The sequence below is a fragment of the Cygnus atratus genome, chromosome 2 (assembly GCF_013377495.2).
Source record: "Cygnus atratus isolate AKBS03 ecotype Queensland, Australia chromosome 2, CAtr_DNAZoo_HiC_assembly, whole genome shotgun sequence".
Classification (NCBI taxonomy): Eukaryota; Metazoa; Chordata; class Aves; order Anseriformes; family Anatidae; genus Cygnus; species Cygnus atratus.
Window position 1 is genome coordinate 117712052 of NC_066363.1, and position 15655 is coordinate 117727706.

At 34.6% G+C, this 15655-nt stretch overlaps 1 protein-coding gene across 7 annotated transcripts in view; it reads left to right on the forward strand.

Annotated features, from left to right (window-relative positions):
• SNTG1 (syntrophin gamma 1) overlaps positions 1-15655 on the forward strand; it is a 368908-nt gene that overhangs the window by 280538 nt on the left and 72715 nt on the right. For all 7 annotated transcript variants that reach the window (XM_050708869.1, XM_035553170.2, XM_035553173.2 and 4 more), the window contains one exon: positions 10117-10155. In XM_050708869.1, coding sequence (XP_050564826.1) covers positions 10117-10155 — 39 coding nt within the window. The remainder of the gene's footprint in view (positions 1-10116; positions 10156-15655) is intronic.

Sequence of the window (15655 nt, forward strand, 5' to 3'; positions counted from 1 at the left end):
TCAAGTTTATAAAAGCTACACAAAGATCATGCAGTTTCTTCTTTGTTTCTGGAATGGATTACATGAGAAGCAATGAATGGGATTCTTATGCAATGCAACCAGAAAGAGTCGGCTTAGATATTAGGAAAACTTCCAGTGCTATGTGGAGTGGTACTTACTAATAGATTCACTCATAAGGCATTGACAGTTCCATCATTACAGGGTTTTATAAATGGTTGGACAGACAGCTTTGATTTATTCAGTTCAGCCATACGTTTTTTATTTTGTATCATCATAGCATTAATATATTCATTATCAGTGCTTGTGACTGCATTCAGAAATATCAGGATAAGACAAACTGTGGAAAACATTTAACTAATGTTTATCCTCCATTTGTTTGGAATTCCATGAACACTGAAAGAAAATACTATATATTGTATTGTCTAACTGCTACATTGTAATGAAATTATAAGTGAAAAGTTGTGGCAAAATGACCAGACCCTGGTGTTCATGTGGTCATTACGCCACAAAAAGTAAAATTGAAATGTGAATTATCCATGTTATTTAATTTCCATGAGAAATCAGAAAGTATGAAGTCTGTTGCTTTAAATCAGGAGAGGCATATATGATGAAATGTTAACACTTTAATGATCTGGTTTCTGCTGGGAGAATGACGTGGGCTTGCTTATCCATAGAAGCATAGAATCACAGAAAGGTTTGAGTTGGAAAGGACTTTAAAAGATCATCTAATCCACCCCCCACCCCCACCCCCACCCCCCCATAGGCAGGGACATTTTTCACCAGACCAGGTTGCCCAAAGCCCCATCCGACCTGGCCTTGAACACTTCCAGAGATGGGTCATACACAACTTCTCTGGGCAACCTATTCCAGTGCCTCACCACCTTCATAGTAAAGAATTTCTTTCAAATATCCAATCTAAACCTAACCTCTTTCAGTTTAAAACCATTACCCTTTGTCCTATCATTACATCCCCTTGTAAAAAGTCTCTTTCCATCTTCCTTATAAGCCACTTTTAAGTGTTGAAAGGCTGCAATAAGGTCTCCCTGAAAACCTCTCTTCTCCAGGCTAAACAACCCCAGTAATAGCTGTGGTGAACAGATGGGCTAAGAGCTGCAGCCCTGATAATCAACCATCTAAATCCTTCCCTGTTAAATATCAATCTCATCACTTCATGTTCTGCGTCACTTGAACACCACATGCATGCAATACATATTTGTTTTTAAATTCAATTTCTTTTCCTTCATGACTTTCACTCCATTATTAGCTGCTATGAATTACTGAATTTATAACGTAAATGCTTTCCAAATGACAAAAACACTCAGCCTTGTTACTTTCTATGTGCATATTGTCTATTATGTGTTTTCATCCCAGTTTCTTAACAAGCACAAATATTTCAATGCATTAAATAAATATCATACTTATATACTACGTTTACCCTTGTGAACTATATATTAGCTTTAGAAAAAAATGTTCCAGCTCCAGAAACCTTTCTGATTGAATCAATGACATTTCTTAATCATATCTAACACACATTTATTTTCTTCTTCAACAGTATTCAAGCATTTTTCATGTATTTTTGAATAGACAGCTTTGTGAAGGGGAGTGATCCAAGGTTTTCTTCAGTGTGCTCTTACTTCAGGATCTAATTCTTTTTATTGCCTTAACCTAGTTCTTTTGACAAGTGTAGGTATATTGAATCTCCAAGGTGTTGGTATTTTGATATCATGATGAGTTCAGGATGTAACAACTTCTTTTGCATTTTGCCATCTATTAAACCAGTCATTATGACCTGCTACTGCTACCATATTCTGAAGTTTAAACGTTAGTTTGTGGTGTTCTCAGTCAAACTAAAGTTAAGTAAAATATAATAACTCAATCACATTATTTTAAATAAACTTATTTTGTGAAGTTAGAAAGCTTAGGATCCCACAATAAGTTGATTATAGTCTGTGGAAACAAATTACAGATTTCTAGTGCCAAGCTTTCTCTTCCAACTAGTAAACTAGTTTTCCTGTTGTATCTTTCTTTCAGCAGTATAAGTTCGAATACATAGAATTTCTTCTATTTAAATTTAAACATAAGTCCTAAGCAAGATTGTATAGAGAAAGGATATAGCAACAACTTAGTAAAACGTATTGAAAAATAGGGTGGAATTTCAATTAAATTTTTACTTGAATGTTAAGAATACAGAGAAAAATAATGAAATATGGGTTCTGGAGGCCTCTGGTAATTTCTGGAATGCAGTATTTCCAGGTGGATATCCAGAAGATATCAAAGATTTATGTTTACCATATTTTGAGTGAAAGTTACATAGAATTTATAATTTAAAAAAAGATTAACTGGGGGAATCTAGAAGAATTGTATTTTAAATGGAAGTCTGATACTTTCAAAGGAAGACTGAATTAATAGTTGCTAGGTAAATTACATCTTTACCGTGGAATCTACATATGTTTTCATAACACGAAGTAAAATGGGTTTGAGTACCTATGAAGTATTCAGAGGTACCCAAGAGGAATATATCTCACTATTTTGTGAGTAGTTGTTTTACTGATGATTTTCTCAACCTTTTTTTTTTTACTCTTAGTATGACTGAAAATTCAGTTATCATACTGCAATGAGCAAAAGTACTTTGATATAAATGACAATTATCCAGTTGCGATTAGTTACCTGAAAAAAAGCTTCCTGTATCTCCGAGTCATTTGTTTTCCTATTTTATTTTTTCAATTTTTACTGTTCAAAGTTCTTCTAGTAAATCTTCAATAGGGATACAGATATTTCTCCCTTTGAGATGGGACCATAACAGCCTTTTCAGGCACTGGCTTTCAGTTGTTAACCATTGTGTCTTTAGTAACATGCATGTTACTTCTGGCATTTTAATGATTCTATTAGGGAGATTAACTGTTGTGAAAATGGTGTGTTTGTAACACAATTATCTTCTGTAAAGAGACTCAATAGCAATATTATCATTAAGGTAATGCCAAAAATTTTATTTAGGAATAAGTGTTAAATATCGCAGGATTCAGTAAATTCATTCATCTGTTAAATAAAACACTTTATTTACTTTTTACTTTTAAGTAAATGTAATTGCAGTCCTAGTATTGGAACATCACAGATGTGTGAAGACTAGGTTTTGAGGTTTTTGTCTTTAGGATTTAGGACTGTAGCTTTGTGTAATAGGCAGAAATCTGGTATTTCTTTGATTCATCTGTTACTGCTGTGCTGGTAGAGTTCAATGCATCACTGAGCCCTTCTTGATGAGGAAACAAAGAAATTTGATGGTATGCAAGTTTGGAATCACAGTTCAGATGGCCATTTTTTCTTTGATAGTGTTCTCACATACCAAAAAATTGATAACATAATCTGGTGTATTAATATGTACAATATACAATATAACTCCTTTTCTAAATCAGTTCAAGATCTCTATTCAGGATGTTGTGTAATCAATTGATTTGCATGTTGTTGTGGTTTTGTTGTGGTGGTTTTTTTTTGTTTTTTTTTTTTTGGGGGGTGGGGGGAGTGTGGTGAGTGCGAAGGGCATTCGTGTGTCTTACCAACCATCCTTTATGTATTGAAAAGTATTTATAAAACGTCTGTATGTATTGGCAGCTCACCAAAATATGCAAGTTCTCTGTATATTTTATACCACTGTCTAATTCAAGGTCAGTCAGTACAAGAATTTAACAAGGAAGCTTGTGCAACTGTAGGGCTGCTTTCCAGACGAGACCTCAAGACTCACTGGGGTCTTTTCTTCCTCTGTATAGATAGGATTCAAATGAAATTTCCAGTTTCCAGATGGATTAAGGTGATCCATGAGAATTTTAAGTGCTAATATTGACCCAGAACAAAGATCTATCTAGTACTGTGTCTGCTGATAGCAAAAATGTAGTTATATTTCCCTTCATTTTTCCAGTCAACAGCTATTTCAGGACTTCTGTTAGTCAGCTGGTATGGAGCTTGCTGAATCATGCCAACACTGATTTAATTATATTTTTTAAATGCATTTGATCTCTTTTTGTATTATTATTATTAAGAGATTTTTTAATATTTAATATATGTTGAAACATATATAATCTGGTCATATATATAATCACCTAGAAACCATGGCAAGAATGCTTCAGCCTACAGGGATCTATTTGAAAAGATTCTAAAGCAGAGGCCATGTTTATGCATTTACATTATTCAGTGTTGGGTCTAAACTGCTGAGATGACAAACTGACGTAGAATGGATATATTACTAATTAGATTATTAGATTCTACAAACTATTCTGGATAACAAGTCTCACCTTTACATAATATTTGTATATTCATTTTCTTTCTTAGAGGAATTTAATGATGAGTTCATTCAGTCTGAGTGAATTTGCAGTCCATTACATCTGGTCTTGAGAAAAATCTGAGTTAGGCATGAAAATTCTAGAGGTCATAGCAGTGGTTCTAATGAATCTTCCTATCCTTTGAACCATTTAGCAGGTAAAATCTGATCAACGAGAAATAGAGAATGGCATCATCCCTGATAGGTCAGAAAGCGGACATAAATGCTGTAGTAAATCATTCCTATGCTCCCATATTTTCCCGAACACACTGACAGTTCACTTGGCAGATTGTAGATGATACGGATTTTCAGCCTCGGCTCTGAAGTCTACTTCAGCTTGTAAAACCAGCATCAAGAAGTCCTACACTCAGCCCTTAAGCAGTTATACATATGTCTGAATCTACGCACTAAAGTATGATGTGTTTCATGTGATTTTTTTGCATGCTTCTTTCAAATTTTCTCTAATTCCTTGAAGTTGTCAATGCATATATACTCTTAGATAACAAAGTTTCACCACCTTACCACAACTTACAGCTCACATTGAGCAAACCAAAGCTTAGCAAGGACAAAAATAGCAAGGACTAACCAATTAACAATTCCAAATGTTGGTTTTATTTGCTCTTTCTTCCTCATCCATTAACATAAGATTATCACAGCAAGGATTCATGTTTTTTTCAAAAATGCTCCAATTGTAATGATCTTGCTACCTGTTTGCAATCACTTAACATCCCACTGGTATGCACTCTATTGTTGCTTTAATACATGAGAAAGTTAAGAACTATTTAACACATTTACATTCTTGTCAAACTGTTATATTTTAATTAGCTCTTAATGAATATAAGTCAGCTGTTATGAAATACAAACAATTGATGAAGAAGGCTACAAAGTTTAAATTGTTTGGGGGAAATCCAGATATAAGGAGAATATAAATTAAATAGTAAAGGATTATTTTTAATGGAAATTTTCTGATAAGGGAGGATACCTGCAGTTACATGATATCTACAGGCTGCAAGCAAAAGATAAACCAAATCATGTAAAAGTATGGGAAAATCTGATCTGCCATCTAAGTGAAGAAAATACTGAGCAGAAGCTGGTGCCCTGTCATTCCAAATGTTGCCCTTCAGTGTTGGAGGTTCCAAAGGTACCAAGAGAGAATGGTCTCTTGTCAATTGCTCTATCCTGACAACAAACACATACTGTATTATTGCTTCTTCCAGAGGTCCTGCTACGATACCTGAGACCCACACTGTCATTAAAGATATTTCCCAGTAGCTCATTAGACCTGCTGAGCCCCTCATTTGCAATGTAGTTTTTCAGAAAATAGGTTAAATCAAGCATAGTACAACAGAGACTTTTCAAACAAACAAATGTTTCTGTTTAAATTGTTAAGAAATGGAAAAACCTGGAATCAGTGCCCTTAACTCTAAATCATACTGCCCTTAAAAAGTCTTTAGGGTGGCATATGCTTATTGAAGGGCACATTTCCTCATCATCTCATGAGGATCCAGTGATTACATTGGAATAGCAGATTTGATTAAAATAAATAGGTAAAAAGGTCAAACAGCTCCCTAATAAATAGCAGTTTTGAAATTATACTTGAAAAATCCTCTTATGGGAACTGAAAATAGTTATTGTAGTGCTATTTGCTCAAAGAAAGTCTGAAATAGTAGCTCTTGGAGGAATGAACAATTCAGTTTCAACTGAATGTGAAAGTTTAAAACCCAGTTTTTGTCAGCTTAATCAGCTGCATTCCGGCAGGGCAACAGTAATAGGTTACAAAAAACATGATAGTATGGAGGGGTATTCTGCTGGCTTCCTTCTTCTCTGGCATGAAAGCAGTTAAAATAATAAAATAAAATAAAATAAAATAGCAATCACATACACCTAAAGCCAAAGCCTGCTCACCCTGCCGAAGAGCGATGTCTCTTGTGCTCTTTCTTTGTTTCTTCTGTGGAGCTGGCACAGCCATCATAGTGAAAAATACCCACCTGTGGCAACATCTAGTGCACAAATTAACTGAGTACGGCTATGGTGCATTCTTCTCTTTGTCTCACTTCATATCATCTACCTGTCCAGTACTCTTCATGGCTATGATGTCCTAATGTATTTGCCCATCTGTGTTTTTAAAACATATCTAGCCTGATGTGTTTGTCCTCTTATCCCAAGCAATTGTATTTCAAACCAATCTTCTATTTACTTTCTGCTAAAATTTCTTCTTTCATTTTTCATCTTTTATCAGCAGTACTTGCCTAGTTAATAGTCAGACACAGCATCCTGCAGATACTTTGTTTTTGACCTCATCTTCCTCCTCAGAGGATTAGGTTATCATCAAATCCCAAACTACTTTGTTTGAGGGGTTCTTAGAATTTGTTTCCTAATTGACATTCATGGGAATTGAACCCAAATAGAATTAAGTGCTCAGCACCTGTTTTGCTGAACATAAAGTAGACACAGGTATCTCTTGTTAGCTTAAATGCAGCTTTCATAAGGCTTTCTGCATCTTTGTCTTCAGAACAGAATTTGTTTACTGTCTTCCTTTGTCTCTTTTGTGCACCTCATGATTTTTATTGCTTTGGTTAATCAGGTCTTTCTAATAGATATTCTCAGACTGCCTGCCCTTTTTTTTTTTCCCTTCCTTACTGTAGTATCTGCAGAGTGTTTTATTTAAAAATATGTGCATATGTGTTTGAAGTGTTTCCGTGATTCTAACTGTATCATACTGGTGTCCTTTGTTAGTCTTCTGGAGAAAACAAACGTTATTCATGTGGCATTAGTTACATAGTGCTGTGTCCTGTTATTGTGCCTGATAATTAATAGTTTTATGATGAGTTCAGTAACATTGTGGAAGACTGAAGGAACATTTGTCTTTTAGATAATATATTTCAAGTAACAGAAAAAAATCATTTTCTGATTTAATTTGTGAAGAATATTTACATTTAAATTTTGATTCCTAAGTATCTGTGGATCTGCATTATCTGTGGATTAAATTTTATTCAGTGGATTTTGTAACATGTTGGAAAGACCAATGTTGTTTTTTTCAAGACAGTGTATCTCATAATCTTAAAGATCAGTGACTCCTGCTATCTAATTTTAGAGCTTTTTTGGTTTTGATGGAATGATCAATATTTGTGTATGTGAATCAGTGCATGTTGTGGTTTAACCCATCGAGCAGCTGAGCACCACACAGCCGTTTGCTCACTCCTCACCCCCTCAGTGGGATGGGAGAGAGAATTGTTTTTCTTTTTTTTTTAATTAAAAAAAAGTAAAACTCTTGGGTTGAAATAAATAAAGTTTAATAGAACAGAAAAGGAAGAGAAAGTAATGATAATAATTATGATAAAGGAATATACAAAAAAAGCAGTGCACAATGTAATTGCTCACACACACCCTGACCAACCACACAACCATCCCAGTTTTATCGTTCAGCATGATGCCCTGTGGTATGGGACGTCCCTTTGGCCAGCCTGGGCCAGCTGTCTTAGCTGTGTACCCTCCCAGCTCCTGGTGCACCCCTAGCCTCCTCGCTGGCAGGGCAGTACCAGGAGCTGAAAAGTCCTTGGCTCTGTGTAAGCACTGCTCTGCAACAACTAAAATATCGGTGTGTTATCAGCATTATTCTCAACCTAAATCCAAAATACAGCACTGTACCAGCTACTAGGAAGAAAATTAACTCATCCCAGCCAAAACAAGGACAGTGCATGATAAACACTCAAGGGATTTCTCAAACTAATCAGACTTTATAATTCTTACTTCCACGTAGAACTGAACTGTTGTAATGAATTTTGTAAATTTTATCCTACTTAAAAATAATGTGTTACAAGAAATCCTCACAGCACTACCTGAAAGATAAACATGATTGTTTTACTTCATCAAAGCAACAAGAGTTAAAACAGCTAGGCAATGCAGGTGCTTAGATTGTACTTTAAAAAATGAGATGGAAATCCGTGAATGAGAAAATGATGTTTGGATTATGCAGTTAGATTTCCCAGGAGCATTTGAAGTCCACAGAGACTCCTGATGTACTTCATTTCTGTTAAAAACTTAACTGTCTATATATGAATTAAAAAATAAATATTATCAATGTATTTCATATGTAACTGTCTTGCCACTAAAGACATTTTCAGTATTTTGTTTAGAATAGTAAAATCTTGTTTTCTTGGCCATGTTATTTCATAACTTAAATTTTTCACAGTATTGGCTGTAGCCTGGCTTGAAGTAGAGGGAAATCCACAGTTTTGACAAGGATTTTAATAATGGCTACTAGCACAAACAGGGATTTATCATGCTGGAGTATTTCACACCGAATTTAGAAATAAATCCCCAAAGTCTTGAACTCTCTGTATTGCTGTAAAAAAAAAAAAAAAAAAATTCATCTATATTTTCTTTTGAGAAATTTTGTAAGATGGTATCTGCTGAAGTGTGTATTCATTTTATTTTAATACTTTGTCCATGGAGTGCCATAGCTCCCCGAATCCTTTCCCTTATATGTTAAGGAAAGGAGGAAACTGGAGCTGATGCACATGCTTGAAGGGAGGGTGGAAATGTTCTTATGACACTTTTAATTCTGGGTGCATTTGAAAACCAACTGAAATTGCTTGCCAGCATATTCTTGACAGTGAGAATTATCCTTTGATAGCCAAACAGTGGGATGTCAGTGACAGACTTAAAGACTTGCTCAGTATTTGCATGAAGAATGCAAAGAGGTTACCACTGTAATAAATATTCTGTTTTTAAAGTATGGAAAACACAGTGTCATTCACAACTCTGCATATAGTTATTCAGAGGTGATATTGTAAACACTGACTGAAGTTCAATGGGCATTCTTCTTTTCTTCTAAAAGCATTGTTCTTCATACCTTTAGCTGAATCAGTGTAAATGTTACATTGTAGTGTCAGGGCATGGTTGGCTATACAATTGAATCATAGTTGACAATGTCTTTAATTTTAATTTATTTATTTTTTCTCATTAACCCATAGCTAGAAAAAAATTGTGAAATGTTGACATAAGGGAGCAGAAAAAAAAAATCTAGAGATAAGTATCTGTCATGAATGCAGATATTAGATATGCTAGATTTGCTCAAAGGATTGCAGGGCTTATTTTTAGAATATGTTTGTTCTGCTACTAATGGCAGGAATGGGTATGTTCCACACCTAATTCTCCTTGTGTTGAACAGTTTTGAGTCAGGTTGCTGACAATGTTTATTTAGAGGGAGTCAATGATCTGCAGGGCTAAATACAAATTCCTCATGAATCTTCCATCTCAGACTGGGTTACTGCTTACATTTTTACCTAGTGATATTGCTTAATGTTTTTATATTACTTGAACAATTACCAAAACTAAATATGCACACCTGATTCTGCACCTAGGTTAGTAGGATAGTGCAAGTGATGTTTCAAAGGTTATTCCAGACCAATTTTTCATCATTCTCTGAGGAAAGGTATTTTCTTAAAGCATGATGACTTGATGGATGGCAGTAAATTGATCTGAATTACTTTTATACTTAAATAATCTAGTTTAAATTAGAGCATCTAGTCAGAACAATGGGAAAATATGTAGTGTTGTACAATTCAGAAATAATTTTGTAAATATTCTCCTTTCCTATATTTTGGAAAAGCAGAATAAACTACACAGTGACTACAGAAATGTCTCATTATTCACTATGGTTTTCATCCTTATACTGTAGAGGACTTTACACAGTTTGGAAGGAAGTGTCTGATATATGTCTTTAAAACCTAATTTTTATTTTTATTTTTTATTTTTCTTCTAGTGGTTGAGATCTTAATCTATTTCTTCTTTCACTTTTATAGATTAAAAAAATCAACAGGAATTTTCCAGTAAACCAGCAGGTAAGAAAAATAAAATTTGGGGTGCTTTAATTCATAATTTTCATTTCATCTGTATTTAATTGTGTAATAGCTGTGCATTATTTTAGCTCAGGTGTTTTTGTTAGGTTTTCTTTAGACAGTACCTTGCTGCCTCAGAATATATATATATATTTATTATTTATTTTTTTTCTAAAGTCAGTATGAAATGGAATATTTGGTCAAAGTAAGATCATGACTAATCTTTTCAAGTTGAAAAAAAAGTTTAATGCACATATATTTATACTCATTTTCTTCAGATTGCATCTTACCTATTTTATTATAAAAGCAGGAATGGGAGTCTTATGCTTAAGAGAGTTAGCATAAGACTTCATTATTATGAAGTCTCTTGTCTAAATGAAAGCATAAAAATGAATATTTGTCCAATGTTATGGCGCAGGTAGTAGGAAATTTTGGACAAACTACATCATATGATTGTCTCCAACATCATCCACTGGCAGTCTCATCTTACTGGAAGGCACTGCAGTCCCTTGAGAAAGGTTTCTTGGGACAAAGAGAAAGAGCTTTTTCTTTTGAGAAATCTGTCTTGTTTTTTATTTTTTTATTTTATTTATTTATTTATTTTAAGTAAACCTACAGACAGCTCAAAGTTGAAAGCCTGAAATACTGTTCTGAGGTTGTAGTTGCTAGAGACCATAGTAAGAATGGGCAACAGTCACATCTCCTTGATAAGATCAGCATATATTTTACAAAACCATATAAACAAAGCACAGATAAAAAATTTCAGGTTAAAGCTGAGTACACTGTAAAGTGATCAAAGACTCATTTGGAACATAGTCCCATACCACAGCAATGCCATGTGGTATAGCAAATCCACAAAATGTGGCTGTTTTGTGGTGGGGTACTTATCACAAAGTATAAGTTTAGTAAATTAGATTAGTTTGTTAAGTTTGTGTTTGTGTTGTGTGTCACAACTGTTGCATAATGGATATTTCATTTTAAGAAACTTAAAATAGTGGGAAATGGAGAACTCTTGTTTATCTGGAGGAATAAATTACTTCCATGTAGAAGAGAAATACGTACAGCACTGAGATGCAGACTTGACTTTGACATATTTGAGGAATAAAAGTGCTTTTGCCTCTCTTACACCACATCTTCAGACAGTCAACATTATATCTGAGTTACATGTCTCTGGTCCAACTTTATTAATATGGAATTTTGCTAAGTCTAACTCACAAGGCAGGGGCAGGCACTATTATTTTATTTGCTTCTTTCTCAAATCATAACAAATGAATAATAATAATAAAAGCAAATATCTTTATGAGTATCTATAAATAAAGTTAGAAGAAATTACATAAGTACATAATAAACAATTAGGTATTTTTATTTGCCCTTGATTTTCAGTACTCCATCTGTACTATAATTACTTAGATTTTTAGAAAAAATTATCACATCCTTGCCTCCTGGCATCACCAAAGGGAAGTTTTTTGCTGCATTCAGAAATCAAAATTAACAATTGTATTTGGGCATTTTCAGAACAGTTTATATAACATTGTCTGATGGCAGTGGCAAAGAAGAGCTCCTATCTCAAAGGAAGGACAAAATTTCTAGTAAACGAACAAACAAAAAGTTTACATTTCACCGTTCTGATTGACTCTGAATTTATCTCCTTGCTTTTATTACTATAAAAAAGACAACAAGAATATAAACAACAATTATAATGTTCGTTGAAGCTATCATTAATTCAGAGATATCTGCTGGTTTTGAACTCTTGACATGTATGGTCAGTAAAGCATTCAATTCCTTTTCATTAGAATTCCAAAGGAAAGCAAAAATAACTTTCTTGGCTTGAGTAGCTTGTTGGTCATGTTATCTGCCAGGGCAGCCTGTAATTAATGTGTTCTTCTCTCATCAGCATCAATCACTATCTTTGAAAGGAATTACTGTGGACCATTTCAAGGAAGTCAGCCAAAGTATTAAACTGAAAAAAGGAAGGCAGATCAGGATGTAAAGTCTCACTGTCCATCAAATACTAGAAAAGGAAAAGGCTTACTGATCCATGGATATCTTGAAATTTTAGGGAACATTTGTTTCAAAAGCAGACTCCTTTACTCCTTTTTGGATTTACCCTAAGTAAAGATATTTTTTTTTGTCTGATTGGTTTTTTTGTTTGTTTGTTTTTAACTACTGTTTGAGGTAGAAAATAAATTAGGAGACACTTCTGAGAAGAGTCACAAGAGTACACAGATGTAAAGTTAATTTCTGTCTTCTGTTATGCAGCAGGCATTAATATGATATGCAGGAAAGGAATGTGCTTTTTTCTTTGTTACGTTATCATATCATTTATTTGAATATTAAATTATCACCTTGAATATTATTATCTTGACATTTATTTTAATTAAATATTTTTTCTAAGACTTTGAATAGATATTTTTAACTTGTTTCTGCAAGCACATCATGAAATTGAACTCTGAAACTGGTCTGGTTGGGATTTTACTTCCATATTTTTCCTTACAAGATAGTATTATATAGTTTTAATAAAAATATGTATTTGAAATTATGTATATGAAATCATATGTATATGAAAATATTTATATATCCATATTTTTAATCTAAGATAATTAGTCAAAGTTACAAGCATGTTACCTTTCTTTTAGTACACCTAATGCATCTTGTTCAATAAAATGCAGTAATTAGACAAACTTTGACATAGTTTCTAAGCATCTATAAAGAAACTAATAAAGTCGGTTTATTGAGAAACATCTATTGACTAAGCATTTTTAGAATTCTATATTTAATCAGTACAAGTGCAAAAGGATGGTTTGATCATGTGTCTTTTCACTTCTCCCTTAGTAATAACATTTCTCCAGTATATTTTCAATTTCTTCACTGTACATCTTAAAGATAGATTCTTGGTAAATAAAAATTTCATTATTTAACTTTTTCTTTCAAATATCTTTCTTTGCTAAATATTCAGCTACTAAGGTGAATAATATTGTTCCCACTTCTAGATATTACTATTATATAAAATACTTGTAAAGGTCTTAATTTTACACTTGCATCTATCTAGGCAAATTTTTCCACAGAGTTTTCCATCATATATATAAGTATCTGTATATATATTTGGATTTTAATTAATTGTTAAAGATAAAAGGGGGGAGGCGGTTGTCAAATTAGGGTCAAGGAACTGATCCTATCAGAATTCCTTTGTGAATATAGTCATGATTTAGAGAAGATAGCACAGACATCAGTTGGTATTACATTGCAGAAACAAATGAACATGCATGGGTGAGGAAGTTACTCTAACACTGGCAATGTTATCTAAATGTCTCAGTGTTTGTAATAAAGTTAAAAAGAGAAGAGAAAAAGTGATTAACAAGGCTTGCTGACCATACATAGTGCAGCAGCTTTCCTTTAAGGCATTAGTTTTGAAAGTATGTTTTTCTGAGAAATGAGTAAAAAGATGAGATTTATTTATGGGAAATCAAAAGTTTAAAGATGATGAGCACTGATAAGAAAATGATAAGTACACGGACAGCGTGAAGCATTTAGAAGTTCTGAGAATGGTGTTAATAGGTTTAATAGTGGTGGAAAGATTATGCAAAAGATGATGGAAGAGTACCACAAAATGTTGTTCAAGAGCGTTGTGAGAAAAGAGAGAAATAAACTTTCCCCTTGCCTGAGCTGGTATTGGTGAAAAGAACACTTGAAGGTAGTAAAAAATTAAAAAATCAGCAACATTTTGGAATTAAGTAGCGTTTCCTCCATGTGTGAGCTACATATAGAACCTAGATATAGAATATCTAATAGAATACCTGAAATTAATTGAGAAAAAAAGCTTTTTTTTTAATAATCTGACATTGAAAACAATGCACCTGGGAGGGAGTAATGCCAGACACAGGTACAGACCAGGAGAGAAGTGGCTGGGGAGCAGCTCAGCAGAAAGGGACCTGGGGGTGCTGGTCGACAGCAGGCTCAACACGAGGCAGTAATGTGCCCTGGCAGCCAAGAGGGCAAACTGCATTTTGGGGTTCCTTAAACATGGCCTGCCAGTCAAAAGAGGTGATTCTTCCACTATACTTAGTGTTGGTGTGTCCTTACCTTGAATATTGTGTGCGGTTCTGGGCTCCACGATATTAAAAAAGATGTTAAGGTACTTAAACCATCCAGAGGTAGGCAACAAAGCTGGTAAAAGGGCTGAAAGACATGTCCTATGTTGAGAAGCTGGGGTTGCTTGGATTGTCCAGTTTGGAGAAAAGGAGGCCAAGAGGCAACTCCACTGCTCCCTGCAGCTTCCTGAGGAGGGGAAGCAGAGGGAGGTGGCGGCCTCTGCTCCCTGGGAACCGATGACAGGATGCTTGAGAATGACACAGAGCTGAACCAGGGGAGGGTCAGACGGCATGAGGAAAAATGTCTTTACCATGAAGGTGGTCAAGCACTGGGACAGGCTTTCTAGAGAGGTGGTTGATGCCTCATGCCTGTCAAGACTCAAGAGGTGTTTGGATAATGCTCTCGTAAATATGCTTTAACTTTTGGTTAGTCCTGAAGAGGTCAGGCAGTTGGACTTGGATGATCTTTGTAGGTCCCTTCCAAATGAACTATTCTATTTTTCTGTTTCTATTTAAAATTATCTATTTTCTATAGACAAAATTTCCATGATACCAAACAGAAAAGCATAAGGACCTCTGAGCAGAGAGGCACGATTTTCAGAGGCATGATATAACATCCAGAGGTTTCTTTATTTGATCAGCCAAGATGGAACAGGAAATGTAGGTTTGTTTCCTCTTCTTGGAGCTCATCACCACCGTTACACTGAGTGCAGCAAATGTCAGCTCCTGTGAGAGCCATCATCAGGCAGGGGGGGTTCTGAAAGACAGCATCAATTTCCCTACTAAGCCTTTCCAAACTGCAGGAAAATACGCCCTACCTCAATAAAGCTTGTAGTTCACTACCTAATTGCTTTTCATTTCCCAGTCTTTACATTAGCCACGGTGAGTTTGTGAACGTTCTGATCTCAGCTGAAAATATACTTGGTAGCTTCTAGGAAAATCAGCATTAGGTAGCCCTTCTTACAAAATCTTCTGATTCTTCTTAGTGTATGAAACCAAAGGTATTGCCTCCAACTACTGGAGATTTTACATGTTATAACTCTCATTTACATATCTCAACACATCTCTTTTAGATATGCAGTGCACTTCTGTGTTCAGAATTGAATCTTAATTCTTGCCTTGATTTCACCTCCTCCTGCACCCACATGTGGTTTATTAAATTGCAGTTGGGGAAATCTGAACTTTCTGATTCCACTTATTTTACTCAGCACGCTAGCAGTACAAAACAAATTTGGTACCTGGCAAAAACAGGGAACTGATTTTCCGCTTTCCTGGATTCAGGTTATGTTCATATACATGTTGACAAATGCAATAAATAGCCTCTCGCTTCTGTACTACAGAGAAAAGAGTCAAGCCTCAAGGTTTAAAGATAATCAAAGAATCTGCACAAAATGGTTCTGTTCTGTGATATTACA